Source organism: Polyodon spathula, chromosome 10, assembly GCF_017654505.1.
Source record: "Polyodon spathula isolate WHYD16114869_AA chromosome 10, ASM1765450v1, whole genome shotgun sequence".
NCBI lineage: Eukaryota > Metazoa > Chordata > Actinopteri > Acipenseriformes > Polyodontidae > Polyodon > Polyodon spathula.
The window spans coordinates 31,161,207-31,180,802 of NC_054543.1; the positions used below are offsets into that span (position 1 = coordinate 31,161,207).

General features: G+C 37.5%; 1 protein-coding gene across 4 annotated transcripts in view; it reads right to left on the reverse strand.

Moving 5' to 3' along the window:
- LOC121322095 (protein FAM126B-like) overlaps positions 1-19,596 on the reverse strand; it is a 66,784-nt gene that overhangs the window by 10,638 nt on the left and 36,550 nt on the right. For all 4 annotated transcript variants that reach the window (XM_041261612.1, XM_041261611.1, XM_041261614.1 and 1 more), the window contains 3 exons: positions 8,363-8,478; positions 6,458-6,553; positions 2,857-2,973 (listed from right to left, as the gene is read on the reverse strand). In XM_041261612.1, the coding sequence (XP_041117546.1) occupies positions 2,857-2,973; positions 6,458-6,553; positions 8,363-8,478 (329 nt within the window). The remainder of the gene's footprint in view (positions 1-2,856; positions 2,974-6,457; positions 6,554-8,362; positions 8,479-19,596) is intronic.

Sequence of the window (19,596 nt, forward strand, 5' to 3'; positions counted from 1 at the left end):
AAGCTAGCATTGCTCTGACTCCAGCTTGCAAGCTTGTTACATTGTTATTCAGGTCCTTCACGGAAACTTGGGGTGAAAATATATTTTGCATCACATTGTGTCCTCCAGTAATTTGTGCAGATACAACTGCAAACCATGTGCCATCTATCGGCCCTTTTTCAATGTCTGTGAGCTGTTCCGTCTTGCTCATCGTGACTGAAACCAATTTAGCAACAGAGATATGCAGCATTAATAATGTTACAGTATGTGCCAGTGATGCTATTATTCCAAATGAAATCATTCCAAGTGAACAGCACATTTGCACAGAAGTGTGTGCTAGTACAGACAGCATTTGTGTCAACCCCTGATCCTGCCACATGTTCCCAATCACACTTTGTTAAAAAAAATAAAATAAAAAAAATATTCTATATATGTATGCATGTATATGTGTGTGTGTGTTTTGATGGCAGCTCAAGCTATTAGCTTGATCCCTTAGCATTCCTGCCAGTGAGTAAATGGATGCTGGTCGGCAGTTTTCACTAAGTTCATTCATTTGATCTCAGCATGTGCAGTAGCTGTGCCCAGAGGTTGCAATGATGGAGTGATCCCAAGCTGTCACACAGCACAGAGCCAAGCAAACACTGTATATTGAATGAGGGCAAAACCAGTCAAGCTCATATTTACATTAGAAAAATCACAGAAAATGGGATTCATTCTTTTTTTTATAGCAAGTATTAACCCAAGCCAGCCCAAGTGAGATGCAACACTCATTTTCCAATTGAAGTACTCAACACAGACCCCGTTTATCAAAGTCTTGTATGAAAAAACACAAATGGCAAAAATGTAGTCTTCTTTAAAACAAAAAGCATTACTCAAGTAATGACACAGAGGAAAATACCAGAGCTTATGAACCATTTTTGTTACTGCCCACATACAGTAGTGCCAGACAATCTGACACCTACACATTGTGAAATATTGTAGGCAGTGAATTGGTGAACTACTCACAATAAACGTATAGCAATTTACTGTCAACATGGCCTGACAGTGAATTAACCGATTTTGTGAACTTAGTGAAATGACATTTACATGCAGCAGGATGGTATTTTTGTTAAATATAGTAATGTGTAACGCTTAAATAATGCAATATGAAATTCCAGTACAAAAAGAACATTTTAGCCATTTTTCTCTTTTTCATCGTAAATGCTAAGGGAAAACCAAAACACAATGTTTGCTTTTTTGGACTACTTTCAATAGGAAGATGTGTGGATGTGTCAACATGTGATATTTCCAGAAGCTATTAATTGCAGTTTGTTGAAAGATGACAGGAGGAGACATGAGCAAGGGTAACGTACTGTACACTAGCAACTGGGGATAGATCAACACTATAGAGAAATCTGATGACAGAGAAGCCAGCCTGTGTAGAGTAAGGGATACATTCATGTTCATTAGGTACTCACTATCCTCCTCTAAAGTATTTAAATTTGTCCTTGCTTTATTATAAAAGAGAGTTAAATCAAGAAGACAAGCAACCTTTTAAGTTCTTCTCCTACATAATTTAATTGCTGTCTGGAGCTGAGACTTCGGTAGGTGGAATGATTTGCCCGCTGTCTGAGCTGGGATTCTAGCTCAAAACACATCAAGGAAACCTTTACAGCTTCTTCATAATTCCTCAGACAAGTTACAGGTATAACCGCCAACTCTCTCCAGCTATTTGACATCTGAAAAGTCAGAACAATAAGAAGCAAAAGACCAAAGCAATTTGTGCTGAAGGGCAACATCTCCCCAGCGGCACAGCTTCCAGACCATTAGTCTTCCAAACCTCAATTAATGACATGGTGTTTTGTTTTTTCATGAGGCCTTGGGTGTTATTAAGGACACTGATCAGCACACAGGAACAACAATGTGTTTTGTTTTTTGTGGGGCCTTGAGTGTTATTAATGACAACGATGAGCGAACGGAACTTACTGATTGGGAAATATAAGCCTGCCGTCACACTGGACAGCGAGCCGCTATCGCAAAGTCATCCCAGACCTTACAGAACGCGTCCTGGGGAAAAACGTGACTACAAGTCAATACAGTAGAATTGTCCAGGGTCTATAGGTGTGTTTACTCAAATACTAACATTAGGAATACATAAAAAAAATAAAATAAATAAAAACCCTGAAACACTGTATAGTGCGTTCCATAGAATACATAGTCCCTTTAGGCATTGGTTTTCATAATGCAGTTTTACTGAGAAGGCCCTTCGATGTATTGCAGCAGGCTAGTTTTGGTCTCGTCTATGGCAATCACTGTGATTGGTCTAGCTGCAGCACACCAGGGATTTGCCATTGGCTCTGGCTTTTTTTTTTTTTTTTTTTTTTTTCACTACGCTTTATTACACTTGGCATGCTTTTACTATGGGAAACCTTTTAGGGGATCACTGTACCTTGAGATTGACAACTTCCCACAGCCAGGACACAAACCTGCACTCCCTGACCCTGCATACCACATGACTGTGCCTCTACCAAGTGTTTCACTCAGGGACCCATTCTACAGTGATTTTACCCATAGCACCTTTTGGATTTAAGAATACCAAACCAAGATCCAATACTATATCTACAGGGAAACTCAAGTCCCAAGCCTGTACTTTCTAACATACCTGTTCTCATAAAAACAGCTAGCACCACATATACACCAAGGGCAATGTAGCCAAGCTTTCCTTAAAAGCCAATGCCTACTGTAATTTTCATATTTACTTCTAATAGATTACCGATAATGATAGCATAATAATGCCCTTTTTTACAGAGCAACTTACAGTTGAAAGTTGTTTGCGTTTAGGAAGTGGGGGGGGGTGGGGTGGGGTAATGATGTGTGCTGGCTTTGTTTAATACTTACATGGCATGATAGACCGCCGTCAACATCTGCACCATGAACTCGGCATCTAGAATCACCCGTCCGCACAGCTCCTTCCACGCCTTCTCCTGTTGCCGTGGAAAACCACACACACATAACCTAGCAGGTGAAACAGGATCAAACATGTTAAGATTGTATTTATGATATTCAAAATTGTAATTAGGCGGTTTAAGACGGCTTCAATATCTGAACAACATCCTGTGTGTGTGTGTGTGACATTGAGGTGGGCACAAATATTGAAATTTTGAGTTTCCATATCGTGATATCATGGGATTAAATATGTCACAGCTTCAAAAGCCAAGTCATACAGCTTAAAAACTACTTATAAACTTCTTCTGCTGCAACTTGTCAAAGAAGCCCATCCATTTGGCTCTCAGAATGAGGTTTTGGCAAGCAGGTTTCAATAGAGGCCCCCAGTTGTGTGTCAGCAGGGTCTGTTTAGCGATGAAGCAGGGTGCACAGATGGAAAGAATATATCTATAGAACTGTAGTGGAACTGGAGAGTCAAATGGTGGTACTGGTTATTGTATTTAAGATTTTCAACACTTTATCTTTTCAATTCAAAGCACAGCAGGTGGTAAGATAGTTTAATAGGACGCTTATTCTCCAGTGGTCAATGCTGAATCTGAGCCCTGTTCCTACCATTTACATTCAATCTTTTCAGAAGATAACTTTTTGATGTATCTTATTCTATCATGTAACCCTTAATAGAGGTTTATAATGGCATAACTGGAATAAAGCAGATATTCTGTAAGAGTCTAGGATTCAGGCTGTGGATTCATCAATATTTCACACACAGCTACCCTGCCAAGGTTGAAACTTTTTCGTAACAACGCTCCATAAGGATCAGCTGAGCTTAGTCATCGCCCCCTTGCCACAGCAAATAAAAAAAAAATTACAAATTATTGCAGATTAACAATGCAGTTTAATTAATATCAATTATTACTTAAATTTAATTCCACTAGTTCTGAAAATTACAGATAAATAATTCATAAAATGTAAATAACTAAACCCCAGTCACTGGTATAATCAACATGTAGATACATACATAAAATGCTTATTATGGAATATTGCCGACATATCTTCGTTGCTTGAGCCATGCTGTGGATAGCAATAGAGAGACGTGAACCGGTTCCTTTGAAATCTGGTACCCGGTTCCTGCTTTGGAACCGACGAACCGGATACAAATATCAGGGATCCGGTGGCAGTGAGTGTTATGTTTTTAGTAAAACTGATTATTAAAACATTAATTTATGTCAAAAATACATTTGATAACTACAATTGACATGTTCACAAAAAAAGGTCTGCAGAATATTTATTACAGCAATAACAGGGGTTTAATTATTATTATTATTTTTAATTATATGTATTTCCCTGGAGAATAATTCAGTCTCACTGAAGTGATAAAAACATTCGCAAGACAACCGCATGCTGAACACACACGATTGCAGCTACCTAAAAAAGTAATTTAACCCTAAGCCGACGGGGTCGGATTTCAGCTTGGGATCCTAACATCCACTGACCTGTTTGCACATGCCATCTGGTTAAAGATTTTTTTTAATTGTATGCTTTGTGAAATTTACAATTAATAAGGTTCATATACAAGCACACAATGGCTTTCGCTATTGTAATAAAATTGTTACTGTGCAAATTGGAGATTATTGATTATTTTGTTAACTTTAATTATACAGGGCGATTTCAAAATATTGTCGGAACTTCTGCTCACAAGTCAGTGAGTACATCACTGGCACGTGTGCAAGTAGTTAATCAACATTTTGAATTAAAAGTTTCCTTAAGTTTAAATAAGAAAACACGACGCACCCTTTTTAGCTAAAACGTCCCTCTTTGTCTTCCAAATGCCTCTTGGGGGGGCAGTACCGTCCCCGTTGAGAAACACTGCACTAGAGGTTAAAATCTTCCATGGTCATCCACAAAACAGGGATAGCATCAAGAATTCCCAACATAAGGTTCCCTGATTTTGCCTTAAGTATGCCTGGAGAGTACAGCCTCTATAACACTCAATCCCCGGTCTCTTTTCCAACAGAAGTATCGAGCCGTGCTGCTGACTGAGCCAAATCCAGTGATGGCTTTGCTATAACACTTACTTCCAGGTCAACAATTCTAGCGTAAACTCTCTTATAGAGAGACAGTATGGCTCTGCAATTAAATGGCCAAAATACGTCACATGTTTCAACAGTTAATGCTTGCTTGTTAGAAGGCAGAGAGCTACCAATATGTAACGGGGTTCCGAAAAAGATAGCATTACACGTCCCCACATGTTGCTACAACTGTTTAAATAGTGTACCTGTCATTTTTATTTTCACTGTTAACATCCTGACAATTTTTTACTCTTATAAACCTTTAAAGTCTGTTTCAAAGCTATTTTCAAAATGGCCGCTCTAGTGCACTGATAGTGTAAGGATTATTACAGGTAACACAGCGATAACAATCCATGATGTGATATAAAGGATTGAGAAGAAGAGAAAAAAAAAAAAACTGGCAATGTATTCGTTTTAGCTTCAAAGGAAATCAATATAAACTTCTCATACAAGTGTCTGCCTTTTGCACAGGAGGTGTTCCTTCTGAAATTGCTGTTAAACAGGAGCGATGGTAATACTTTACAGCTGTACAAACGGATTATTGACTAGTCTAGAGAATAAAACAGTATAGGTCTCATGGCTCAATCACTTGTTAATGTGGATTATTCACTATAGATTCGGAAGTGCCCACTTAAACTTAAATTGGAACATATTAGACTGCTAGTATTTACTCATTAAAAGTGACTAGAAACCATTATTCTAGGTTTTCTCCTGTTTGTTGGCTTTTCAGAACAGAATCCCAGGTTTCTGAACTATGCTGCAAAGTAAATTACAACAACGTCTCGCCCAAATGACGGAGCACAAGGAGGTTAAGTGACTTGCTCAGGGTCACACAGTGAGTCAGTGGCTGAGCTGGGATTTGAACCCGGGACCTCCTGGTTACAAACCCTTTTGTTTAACCACCAGACCACATAGACTCCTAAAACAGACCAGCACACATAAAGCTCGTCTAAAAGTAACTTCACAGTAATATGACCTTACTTTCATTTGGGTGGAAAACACTAATGTTTAACTTAAAATGTCTCTCCTCTCTCACCTGCAGTCAAAAACTTTCAGGGCATACCAATGATGGCTTAAAAGGAGCGATAACCAAGAATTTCATATCTATTTCAATTTTGCTTTATTAGAGGTTAACCCCCCCCACCCTTTTTTATTTTATCAATAATTTTTTGGTTCCTCTTATTTTTTGTACATTCATACAGGATATACATATATTTAAAGTTACAGTTAAACTGTTGCATCATGGTACCTTTGCTGTAGGTCACATGATCTGACTGCAATCTACTGTAGTGAGTGTGAACAACACAGGAAGTGATTAGTACCAGGAAGCAGCAGCAGCAACAGTTTATACAAAGCGTTGCCTTTGAACTTTAATCTGCATATTTTAAACTTGCATGTAGTATCTTTAGCAGCTAATAAGAGGTAAGCAAATAGATTTTAATATGGAATATCAGCATGTATTTAGTCTTCAATGGAATCCTTACCTGGAACACATTCTGCAGACAGACTGGTAGGAAGAAGGTGGCATGAAAACCACAGCAGAGTTATAGCACAACATCAGGAAACGGAGAACATCGAATCTGGAAAGAAAAATAAAATAGCAAAACACTTTGTTAAGTGCCCCCCCGCCCCCCAAAAAACAGCACAGATAGCAGATATTTTTCAGCGCTACATGGCCCATGTCTCCAATAAAATGTCTCCAATAAAAATACTTTTACAACAGCTGTGCAGCACCTGTTCGACATGTAGAATGGTGGTTTGCAGGCCTTAAAAATGGCATGAGGAGTTTTACAATATGGTGATATGATCAGAAGAATAGGGTGACTTTACACCCAGTCAGAAGACTTCCTTTTGTCATTGCTTTGACTAGATCACAGGCAGCACAGCTCTCAAACCAGATCCATGAATTTGTTCAGCTCACCACATCTATGACATCACAAAGGGATCCCACAAGGGCAGCAGGTGACCTTGTCTACAGGGTGATTTTCCAGTACAGTATATTAAATAGATTGATTTCCCAATAATCCACTGTACAGTACATTAATATTCATTTCTATATGCTATGTAATCAAACCCTGGTCCCTGGAGGGAGGTGATCCAGGATGCTGGACCAGCTACCCTGTCGACTGGAACAGACAGCAAAGCAGTCACACAGTACCAGTGCCATTGTTACACATGCCATGAGAGTAGGCTAGTGCATGTGGGACTCAAAACACAGGATGAGTGAAAGGAGAGCTCTAACAGGTGGTGGACCCAGTAAATCACTTCATAACACTAAGCTATCGTGCTTATTACTGTATACAGTATTTGCTGCTTATGTCTCCTGACAAAAGGGGGGTTCCTAACACAGTTTTGCTTTCTGTAACAGCTGGAGTATTAACTAGGTTAAACAAGGCCAAGTTGGCAGCCAGTTTGAATAAATTGAGACGTCTCAGGACTAAATTGAGATGGCCTAGCATGAAAGACATTGTAACACTTCTTTTAACCAAAGAAAAAAACATTATGAGTCAAATTAAGGATGCCAACATTCCGTCTGTTCCAAGTTTCTATCCAGTGATCTGTCTGGGCACGTCAAGATCTAGACAGGAAAGCACTATCAATATATTCCCACTTCGTCTGCTACACACAGTTGGCTAGCAAATGACTGGGTTCACTTTTTTTTTTTTTTTCAGAAATTGAAAATGACTGGCACATCCACAGCTAATAAATAAACAAGGCTACTAAAGCAGATTTCAAGCTCAAGCCTCAAGCTCCAAACACTCAAGTCAAAGCTAAGTCAAAGTCAGATTAAACACGAATCCTCGTTTTAAAAAAAACAAACGAAAAACTACATGAATTAGTCATGTATTTTTCATAAGACAAAACAAGGCAGACAAACCTATTCACTGGTCCCTCCTTATATATCTGTCAACAGGAGCCATAGTTAAGAGACAGCGTTATACTGCACTTGTTCAGCCCTGACATATGCAAGTGAAATGGCATCACTGGAAAAATGGACCAACCATAAAGACTCACAACTCTATAGAGAGGGACATTTATACATATTTCACTCTGTGTGTGGAATCTTTAAAGCCTGGGGAAAAGACACTGTGCTTATCTATATGGAAGCAGTAGAACAAGCAAGATGATTTGTATAAATTTTCCTCTCAAGCCCAAGGATCTTTTGAGCTAAGATCCCAAAAAGCTTAAAATCAGCCCTGAGTGTCACCCTCTACTTTTACACCAGCCTTGTTTCTATGAAGACGACAGTACCAACCCCTGATGAGGAGGAAATCACTGCCTGACAACAGCGAGCATGTTTAAAAATATAGATGGAAGGTTTAATTAAAAGTAATTTTGTTAATTTTGTTAATAAGCTATTTGCATGGAAACCCAGGAGATGAGGCTACCTGTTCTGTGCCGTGAAGGTCTCTCGTTGAGAGTGCATGTCGCTGTAAACCACCCTGATGAGGTCATGCTGACACAGGGCCCCTTCCGTCAACGCCATGGATCCAAGACTGGAGGGCTGAGAGGAAAAAAAAACAAAGAAAAAACAGGTTCTAAGGTCAGATGAATTAAGATAGATAACAAAAGAATGAATTTATATATATATATATATATATATATATATATATATATATATATATATATATATATATATATATATATATAATGTGTGTGTGTGAGAGAGAGAGAAAAAAATAATAGAGAGAGTTACAGGAAAATAATTCCTAAGGTTGAGTAATTTATAAACTGTCACAGAAACCTGAGATGGAATTGTTTTCCTGTCACTCACTGAAGTGGCCCATTATTATTTTTTTTATTAAAAAAATTGCCGGCTCTTTTGTACAGCGGTATCAGCGTTATGCTTTAGTGTGAGAGTTTCCGGGTTCGCACACACCCTCCGCCTGTGTGTGGACTGTCTCTCTCTGTCTGATGCGCCAGACTGTAAGAACCAGGATCGCTACATTGGTGTCAGAAGTGGACGCAGGTACCCCGGCACGCACTCGTTGGATTGTAGCCTGGTGAGCAAGTCCCTGGTGGACTTGAAGCTGGCAGGGGAGAGTGTAGTGCGCACGAGGGAAGGTAGCAGCAGGGCTGGTAGGTGACCCTATCACATACGAAGACATAAGCCTTATATACGCTCCTTGCAAAGGAGCCGGCTCTTCTGTGCAGCAGTATCGGCGCTGTGCTTTAGTGAGAGATTCAGGTTCGCACCCTGTGTATGGATTGCCTCACCCTGTGTGATGCGCCTGCCTGCGGGAACCGGGATCGCTAAAATATATTAGGGCTGCTCCAATTAACAGTTTAAATCAGACCAATTAATCAACTAAATATTTGATCGCAAACATTTTTTTTTTTTTTTTTACAATTTATAAAATCGGGCAGAGAAAGAATGCACGCAAGTCAGTTCGTATCTGGTTTGTTGTTGTTACACACACGTCTTAAATTTTCTACAACGTCCAGAACAATCCTCAATGTCTGCTGCCACCTTGGAAAAATACGTCTGCATTTACTACAGTCAAAGCAGACTTTATTCATTTTAAAAGTGTGTTGGTGAAAAGGGAGTTTATGTTTAAGTTGGATGTACAAAGTTCATTTCAATGGAATTGACTGTGCAGCGCAGCATTTATTTTTCATTTGGCCTGGTTTCAGGCGAGTAAATGTCTTTCACTAGTGTCACAAGCTGAGACTACAAAGTTTTGTTTTATTGATGTTAGAACTGTTAATATTACATTACTGTTCAAGTTGTTTATGTATACTGATTTTTACTAGTTTATATTGTGGAACACGGGTAGGAGAGTTGTTTTAACCAATGTTTACCTGTTTCATGTACCTGAAAAATGTTGGGGTTTTTTTTTGTTTGTTTTTATAATGTCGAAAGCCCTAAATATAATATACTATTACTACTACTATATAGTTAACTTAATTATGTTATTTAAATTTGCAGACCCAACCGTAGTCAAAAAACAAGATGCACTGGAATGGTCGGGAAGTGATCAGCTGGGAGGGATTGGTTTCAGAATTTAAAATGATGACCTAACCCTATACGTACTGTGGGTCTGCCACTGCTAAGATCAACTGCACATAGACCTCAGCATCTGCAGATGAAGTAAAAGAGGCAAAACACACATCCTCCTAAATGCCAGAAACATAAGGCCTCACTCAATAAACAGTGGTAACGTGTTTTCAGGCACTAAGCCCTTTACTGTGTGCTTTGTATGCCTGCTGTATTCACTAACCAGTTGCAGGCAACCTAAAGCGTGGAAAAAATACCGTGCTGGGAGTCATTTAAATATAATGAATAATGGAAATGTATGCAAATTACATCAGAAAATACCATGAGAGGTACTTGATATACAAACCATATTCACTTAAGGGTGCTAACTTTTACTAGGTGCCTCAGAGAGCGTTAAAAGTACCGCTTATTGAGACCAGACGGTGTCACAGAACCAGCAGAGGAGCTGAAGTCAGGGACAGAGTATTTCAGACCAGGGACACACTACTAGGGCTGTGTGAGGAGGCGGTAATAACTAGATACTGATTGAGCACAGATCATACTAGCCTTATATGTAGGGCCCTGGGAAATTCACAATATCACAAATTTCACAGAAATCGTGTATCTGACTGCCTACCATGAAAAATATGCATTTTATTAGCATTACAGTATTTCACATTACTGTACTCTTCACCTCCCCTATTGATTTTATACTTTATCAAGAAGAAGCAGTGCAGCAGTAGCTGCACATGGTCCAGAATCAATGAACTGTAAATAAATGTAAATAATGTAAATGTTCCATTAACAATTACTTTCTCTGCTTTGACTGGGTCTCACAGGATGCTGTGATTTGGGACAGAGCCCATTTATTTTGTCTTTAGTGTTTCATTAAAGTTAACTGTCTCGCTGATTCAGCACCAAAAAGCCTTTCATAATTCCCCACCACTTCTTCTGCTGATACATATAGTTCCTTGTCTGTAAACTTTAGATTCCTCACTCTGTCGTCCTTGGTCGCCGTACTTACCGTTTCTTTCGAGCACCCTCTATATAGAGATTATACATACACACACACATACATACACACACACACACACACACACAAAAGAAGGTTTTTGGGCTTACGGTCATTTCTCAAATGGATCCACCAACCTTAACTTATAGATTGAAGACCAAAAGACCAATTGGTCGCACAACATTTACTGTAGTCTTTTAAAAATGATTTTCTTCATTTGATTATTAAAGCAAAGTTTTTTTACTAAACCAAGCAAACAAAAAAAAGGTCGAACAAACAAAAAGATAGTAAAACTACGCATTTCGCCACAACAGGTCTTTTTCAGGTTCACAAGACTACTAAGTGTATATATATATATATATATATATAATATATATATATATATATATATATATATATATATATATTATATATATATATATATATATATATATATATATATATATATATACACACACACACACACACACACACACTAATTCAATTAGATAATTCAGTTATAATAATTATATCTATAATCTATATTGTGCAATTTCCATTAGTTCTTAACAATTGAGACTTTCAACTGTAATCACTTATACATAGATGATCAATTACATAATTTAACAATAAAATAAAGTTATTTGGCACTTTACATAATTATCCACACTGTACTATTGACATACTAAAAACAACATCTACTTCCAATTAATAATTCAAAACTATAAAACAAATTTCTACTTCAGCTGATAGAGGGTGCAATCAACTTATTCAGAGACATTGGCTCAAATCCAATGTTTCATTTAGTCCATACGGCTCCATAGTTTAGTGTAAATACTCTAAATTATTCTCTTCTTAAGAATTGTTTAATTACATTACCACCTCTAATAGGAGCTGAAACTTTTTCAATCGCTACAAACTTTAAACTTGAAGCAGAGCTATGACTCGTGGTTTTGTAATTACAAAGCAATGAATCACAGCCAATACAATTACTTTATATGGTCGGCACCTCATTGGGGTTAAGCACTCCTGCAGTATATATATATATATATATATATATATATATGCTATATATATATATATATATATATATACAGTGTATGTAAAAATGATCCATAATTCAGTGTGTTGAATTCTGCGTGCTAAATTCCTGCATGTTGTGTGCATATAATTAGCTACCATTGATTTATTTTTATGCACTATGTGGAGGTAATTCTGGTCATTTATCGTAGTTTAGTGAATGAGGCCCATAGGATTTTCATTTGTTCCCATTTGGCCTAATGGCCAAGTCATTGGAATCTGTCTCTGCAACCTGCTTTCAAGTGTTTGAAATCTATGACCGGTTGACTCACTACTGCATCATTATGGGGCATTAGAAAATTAATTTAATTGTGTTCTACCTAGGACTCTTGAACTTTTGTGAGTGAATAAAAGGCTGTTTCAACACTTCAGGTTATATGTCACAGGGGACCCATCTTCCAAATGGATATTTTGTAGCCACTGTTGATGGTCTATATTGAGTAATGGCCTAAAATTCTGAATACCCAGCTGGGAAAATGAGACAAAGTAGGTTAATCATTCATAATGACAGAATACCTTTAGCATACTTGACCTGAAAAAATGCACATCACTGTAAAGAACATGTTTCTAGGGAATTAAAATAGGTTGCTATCTTTTTAAAAACGTAATTGTTATATATCATTAGAATTATATATAAATAGATACATCTGCAATAATGAATTGACAAATAAAACATTTCTTGCTTAAAAAAAAAAAAACAGACAAAAAAAAACGAATTTTTAGTAGTAATCATTATCCAAACTTCCAGTGAGGTTGCAAGGTCACTCCATTTATTACTTTATTAGAGAAATAAAATCTCACTTTTCGTTAATGCACAGCCTGTTACGTATCGTAGTCTGGATAAACCTTTATATAGTTCAGAAATTTCAAGTTGCTATACTTAAAAAAAAAAAAAAAAAAAAAAAAAAAAAAAAAAATAATAATAATAAATAATAATAATAATAAATAATTTAAACTGTGTACGTGTCAAAGCCTGGCTCAGTTAGCTGTCAGGACACCAGTTCTTCACAATGCTCAAGTGATGTTGGTGAAAGCTTAAATCCTGTAGTACTTTTTATAATACAGGGCTGCCTGGATATTTCACAATAATTTGGTTAGCACCGTACCGGTGTTTATAGACCAATGGCGGTATAGAACACATTAGTTTAAAGCTCGCCCCCTTCAGGTTAAGCCTTATACAATTAAAAAAAGGAACCAATTTATTGAGTATATATGAGAACAAGACAAAAACGTTTTTTACATCTATTTCTACACTACTGAAGACTGGGACCTAGGAGTCCAGTGAGGTTCCAACGTGATTTCAGACAACGGCATATGTTAACATACGGCGTTAAGATAAAACGGGACCTTGAGGTCTTGCCAGGATTGAAAGGGTTAAGGAGCTCAACGTCAATCATTTTTAAAATACAAAATGTCACACAAGACAGTCAAAATAAACAACAACAACAAAAAAAAGCCATGTTGTAATGGTATGTGCATAAGATATACCTTTGGCTTTATTACCCAATGAGGAGTACAGGGCTCCCTCGCTATAAGGCTCTCGGTTATAACACACCTTGGATATAACGTTCCTACAGCATGTCCCCCAATTCCCTATACTAGTGATTCATGCAATATTTCTACAGTAAATACAGTACTGGTGTTCAAACTATAAACAACTTCTCAGTCTCACTTCCGCTTCTCTCTCTCCCTTTTGATACACTATCTGAACTGATGAAAAGCTGTGCTGGCCCTTTATAACACAGACATCTTATTCAGCATTTGTTTTATAACTAAATAAATATTAGGCCTATTATGTGGTTATCTTTCCTAATGGATTTACTTTTTTTTGCTGCGAGAGGAGCTGCGGCTTTCTCCGAGAGACAAGACGCTTCAGCCCCTCTTCGCCAGCCGAACCTGGGGTAAGCCCATTCCCTCTTCTTCTCGCACTTGGTTTGTTTGTCTGTCGCTTCAAACTGAACTCCCGACCGTCGTTTAGCCAGGCTAGTTATAGTTTAAAAACTGCTAATTAAAATGATACATGAGTGGGAATGTCACCTTTTATTTTGTAAAAAATCTTGCGTTGATTACATGGTGCTTTATACATGGTTAATTCACGGAAAGTTACATTTTTGCTTCACTATATATGCATTATAAAGAGGGAGTTATTTTATTTTGTATTTTCTGTTTTAGCCATGTAAAGCGCTTTGCGGCATTGCCTTTGTGAAAGACGCTACATTAAATAAAGGTTGATTGATTGAACTGAACACATGCTGCTGTGTATGTGGGTTACATTCAGCCAGCATGTAAAACTGGTATCTGTTACTTTGAGATCAGGTCCCTCTAGCAACAGAGATAACGATATGAAGCATTCAATAAAAGCTGGAGTTCATTTTGGAGAAGGCACCAGAGTGCATGCTAATGTAATCTTTTAAGAGAAGGGCATTCTGAGTGGACCTTCGCCAAGACTGCTCTCATGCCTCTTATGGTAATAGACTGGTATGCTCCCCAATCAGCTTTGAATTTTATTTTTAAATTAGATTGCCAGCAAAGGGTAAAGAATTGAAATGTGGTTGACCCAGCACCTGCTTGCAAAACAAAACAAACAAAACAAAAAAAAAAAAAAAAAAAAACAGAAAACTGCAGCATTAAATGCTAGCTGAGTGCTCACGGAATTCATGCTGAACTGCAGCAAAAACAAAGCAAATGAGACAAGCTACAGTAATGTAAAAGTTAATCATTAAACAGTTGTAGAAACTCTGATGCTTTTTTTTTTTAATTTAAATCTGCAATCTTTAGTAGCTTTTCTGCATTTTCATTTGCATGTGAACTATGACATTAGGGCCTTATCAAGCACTATATTCTACAATCTTGAATACTGACATTGTATACTGTTTTAATTCTGGAAACTGGTGTTCCCAGTTCTGTGCATGGGTAACATTTTTATTTCATTTTGCTGTTGGGTCGTTAATGGGGAATTTTACATACTGCTACAATACACAGGTACGCAGGGGGCGTGCCCGTGGCCCATGTGTGTGCCTTTATTTTACGGCAAGACCTTCCAATATGTAACACGTTAATCCCAGGAATAAATAATAAGTTGCGTAGGACTTGCTTTACCCTAGTGAATTAACTACAAAACAAAGGATGCCAAATAGCAGTTAAAAGTTGTTGTTTATTCCCAAAATAATTAGCACATAAAGTTGATAACGCATTTTATTTATTTCTCTTTCATTCCTTGCCGTTTCTTCACAGTAAACAGTGGCCAGACACCTTTTCATAAAGTACAGTAACATGGTTTACTTGTGCCTTTCTGTATCTGAACAAGCAAACAAAAACCAAAATGTAACTTTAAACACTTCAAATAAAACGTGGAAATGGCATTGTAAAGTGAAGGGGAAAAAACTTGGTTCTCATTTATTACATTCCACATAACAAAGTTGCAACTAATTATATATATATATTTATATATATAAAAATCAGTACACAACATTTTCAGGAAGTTACTGTTTAAGCAAGGCAGTTCAGAATGACGTGCTTGCCTTTTTTATGTCCCATGAGATTCTGGCATTTTTGTCCCAGATGGCTTTCCATAGAGATCACTATGTGTGTGTGTGCATAATATGGTTTGTAATTTTTTGCTGTCTAGAACTCTTAAATAGAGGCTTAGAGCTGCTATGCTGATTCTGTGTTTTTTTAATATATCTGTTATTCTCACATATCACAGGGAGAGAGAGAGAGAGAGAGAGAGAGAGGAGAGAGAGGGCTGCTCCGATCAACAGATTTATTGGACTGATTAATCAACTAACGAGTTGATCGCAGATTAATTTTTAAAAAATGTAATCATGCAGTTTTATTTTTGTATATAAAATAAAATCAACAAATATAAGATCTGCATTTTCTTTGCGGCTGTACAATCATAAGTGAGGAGCAGAGGTGGGACAAAAACAGCGACGGTCTTTAGTAGGTTTAACCAATGAGAGAGTCAAAGATCTGCTCCTACTTATACAGGTGTCAAATCACGAGTGAACAGAGGCGGGACATAATTGGGAGTTAACCAATGGGAAAGCCAAAAATCTGCCTTTTAAAAAAACAAATTTACCATTGGGCTTATTTATTATTATTTTTTTATATTCTATTGATTTTTTTAGTATTACTATACAGGACAGCTGCTATAACATTGTTATCTTATTAAAAATGTGCATGGATGAATCTATTGATTAATCAACCAATTAATCAACTAACGGCCATAAATTAATGAGCAAAAATCCCAAAGGGCAATCCCAAAGAGTCTAGGAATAAGAACACGAAGAATATGCTCAAAAGAAAGTGACTATGAAAAACAAATCTTAAAAAAGCAGATACAAAGAAAGAATTAGAGGCAGAGTTATGAAAAGTGGATAAACTAATGAGATGATCTACTAGATTATAAAAATAGAGATAAAAAGGTCAAGAGTCCCACTAGTAATGACTTACTCTAAACTTTTGCCTAATATTTCTACGATAGTTTGGAAACACTTGCGGATTCTACATAATTCAGAAACATTGAAAAAAGTACTTCTTAAGGCCCCACTTGTAGCATTCAAAAGAGAAGCTAAGTTAGGTGATATTTTAGTTCACAGTAAACAATAACTGACAGACTAGGTTCTACAAATACTTGCATTAGTACATGTAAAGTTTGTAAATACATGGACAAAAGTAAAAATATAATTAAACATAAGAACACCACATATCCACTAAATGCTAATATCTACTGTAAAAATATCAACGTTGTTTATGGAATAGCCTGTGAAAAATGTGATGAAATAAAATATGTTGGAGAGACTAGAACAACTTTATATAAAAGAATTCAGAACCACCTTTCATTAATTAGAAATAAAAAAATGAATGAACCAATAGCACAGCACTTCACCATCACGACCCGAAGGTCAACGACTTCAAGACTGGAACCCACAAAAAACAAAAAAAAACAGCAGAAATCTAGTAAAACACTTCACTGTATTGAAATCCGACGAAACTTACTTGGTCCAAACCGTGAGGAGGATGATCAAGGACATGACATAAATGATGTACAGTTTGTAGTATTAGAGCGACCAGAATTATTCCGGGCTTAAAAGGCATGTCATATGCAGACAGGCTAAAAGAATTGAATCTGTTCAGTCTTGAACAAAGAAGACTACGTGGCGACCTAATTCAAGCATTCAAAATTCTAAAAGGTATTGACAGTGTGGACGCAAGGGACTTTTTCAGCCTGAAAAAAGAAACAAGGACCAGGGGTCACAAATGGAGTTTAGAAAAAGGGGCATTCAGAACAGAAAATAGGAGACACTTTTTTACACAGAGAATTGTGAGGGTCTGGAATCAACTCCCCAGTAATGTTGTTGAAGCTGACACCCTGGGATCCTTCAAGAAGCTGCTTGATGAGATTTTGGGATCAATAAGCTACTAACAACCAAACGAGCAAGATGGGCCGAATGGCCTCCTCTCGTTTGTAAACTTTCTTATGTTCTTATGTTCTTATGTTCTTAACAGCTAAAATTAGACAATGCAACATATAGAAGAATAAAAGAAAGTAAATGGATAAATAGACTGAACACGATATTCCAACAATTCCAACTAATTCCAACAAATATATAAAAAGTTAAAAATAATTATATAAACAAAATTAATTCAAAAGTTGTGCATGCTGATGCACTGGGAAGACCATATCAAGGCTGATCCTCAAAGCCAGCATTGCTTGATAATGTAAATATAAGTTTATATAAAATAATGTTAATTAGAACTAATATATAGATTTGAAGATATAAGTAAAAATGATGTCACAATATACAGAACACCATTACATCATGTAAGAATAAATCATGGATTTGAATATAAACAATAACAAGTAGTTCTCATGCCGTCAAACACCTATAAATACCTCCAATGTTTTGATTCAAACACAGGCTCCCTTGCGAAAGATATGTACAACATATCAAAACGTTGGGCAGCTGGCTCTTTGAGATAACATATACTAAATCACAGCGCCGATACTGCTGTACAAAAGACCCAGCTCCTTTGCAAGGAGCGTATATCGGGCTTATGTCTCTATGTGTGATTATGTCACCTACCAGCCCTGCTGCTGCCTTCCCCCGTGCACGCTACACTCTCCACTGCCAGCTTCAAGTCCGCCCTGGACTTGCTCACCAGGCTACAGTCCGACGAGTGCTTCCCGGGATACCTGCATCCCATTTCTTACACCAATGTAGCGATCTCGCTTAATGCAGGCAAGCGCATCACACAGGGCGAGGCACTCCACACACAGGTGGAGGGCGGAAGCTAACCCGGGACCTCTCGCACTGAAGCATAGCGCCGATACCGCTGTACAAAAGAGCCGGCTCCTTTGCAATGAGCGTATATCAGGTTTATGTCTCCGTGTGTGACTACGTCACCTACCAGCCCCGCTGCTGCCTAACGCAATGCATGATTATATATATATATATATATGTGCACGTTAGTTTCTGTTAGTAAAACAATACTATTGATACAGTGCTGGGTGTATGGTAATCCTCATATCAACATCATCTATAAAATTATTAATAAAGCACCCATTCAGGATGCAGACCCTCACTGTTCTGCTGTACGCCTTTGTCATATCAGATCCAAAATTAACTGGTAAAGCGGTTTGGATTTCAGCTTACATCATTACACACAGCTAGGGGCACACGGGCAGTCAGAGGACAATGTGTGACAGAACAGAGTATTTTAGCTAATGTCCTAAAGAAGAACAAACAAACTGATCAACTTCAATCTATTGTTAATTGCTGTGCGTTCTGGTTGCTAAATCAGCTATTTAAATCCAAGGAATCTAAGAAGCCTTATTTTCTGCGGATGAGCCGATGTAATTTACTCAGCTACATATCTGAACTGTGCCAGGTAATATTTCAAATGAGGAATTCCTTGTACACGATCGCAGCCTACAGCTCGTCCATCAAATTTTGGCATATGTTCAAATACCACAGAGGCCCTAATATTCTGCTGAAATTGGAATTAGCTGAAGATGTGCAGTGAATGAGTTATTGGATTGTAAAGGATTAGTTTAAATTTTAACATGAGAAACGTTGCGACAAGCAGTTCTCCATGGAGAAGAATTTTGCTTCCCTAAAGATAACATTGGGGAACATCAGATCAGCCATTGTTATCAGTATGACAAAACACACCATTTGGAAAAGTCCCAACCAAATTATTTTAAATATATATTTTAGGGTGCACTGTATTTTTTTTTTTATATCCCCAGTTTAGAATGTACAATTATGTTCCCCAACCGGAGTGACTCCCCAAACAGCTCAGAAGAACTGAAGCGCCTGTCCACAAGGGCCCAGTGTGGTGGGGTGACTGAACACTGACAATCTGGCATTCCCTACCTTTTGCTGCCAAGTGTCCAATATATCTGACATTGAGAAATTAGGCATTAAATAGGTATAGGGACATACCCGGGGCAGTAAAGGGTTAAGCTGCAGGAGCACCATAACAAATGAGATGCTCCCTGTAGAATCTCCATCGAAAACCACCTGACTCCAGACGGCCATGCCTGTACAAGTTCTTTAATTAGTAGG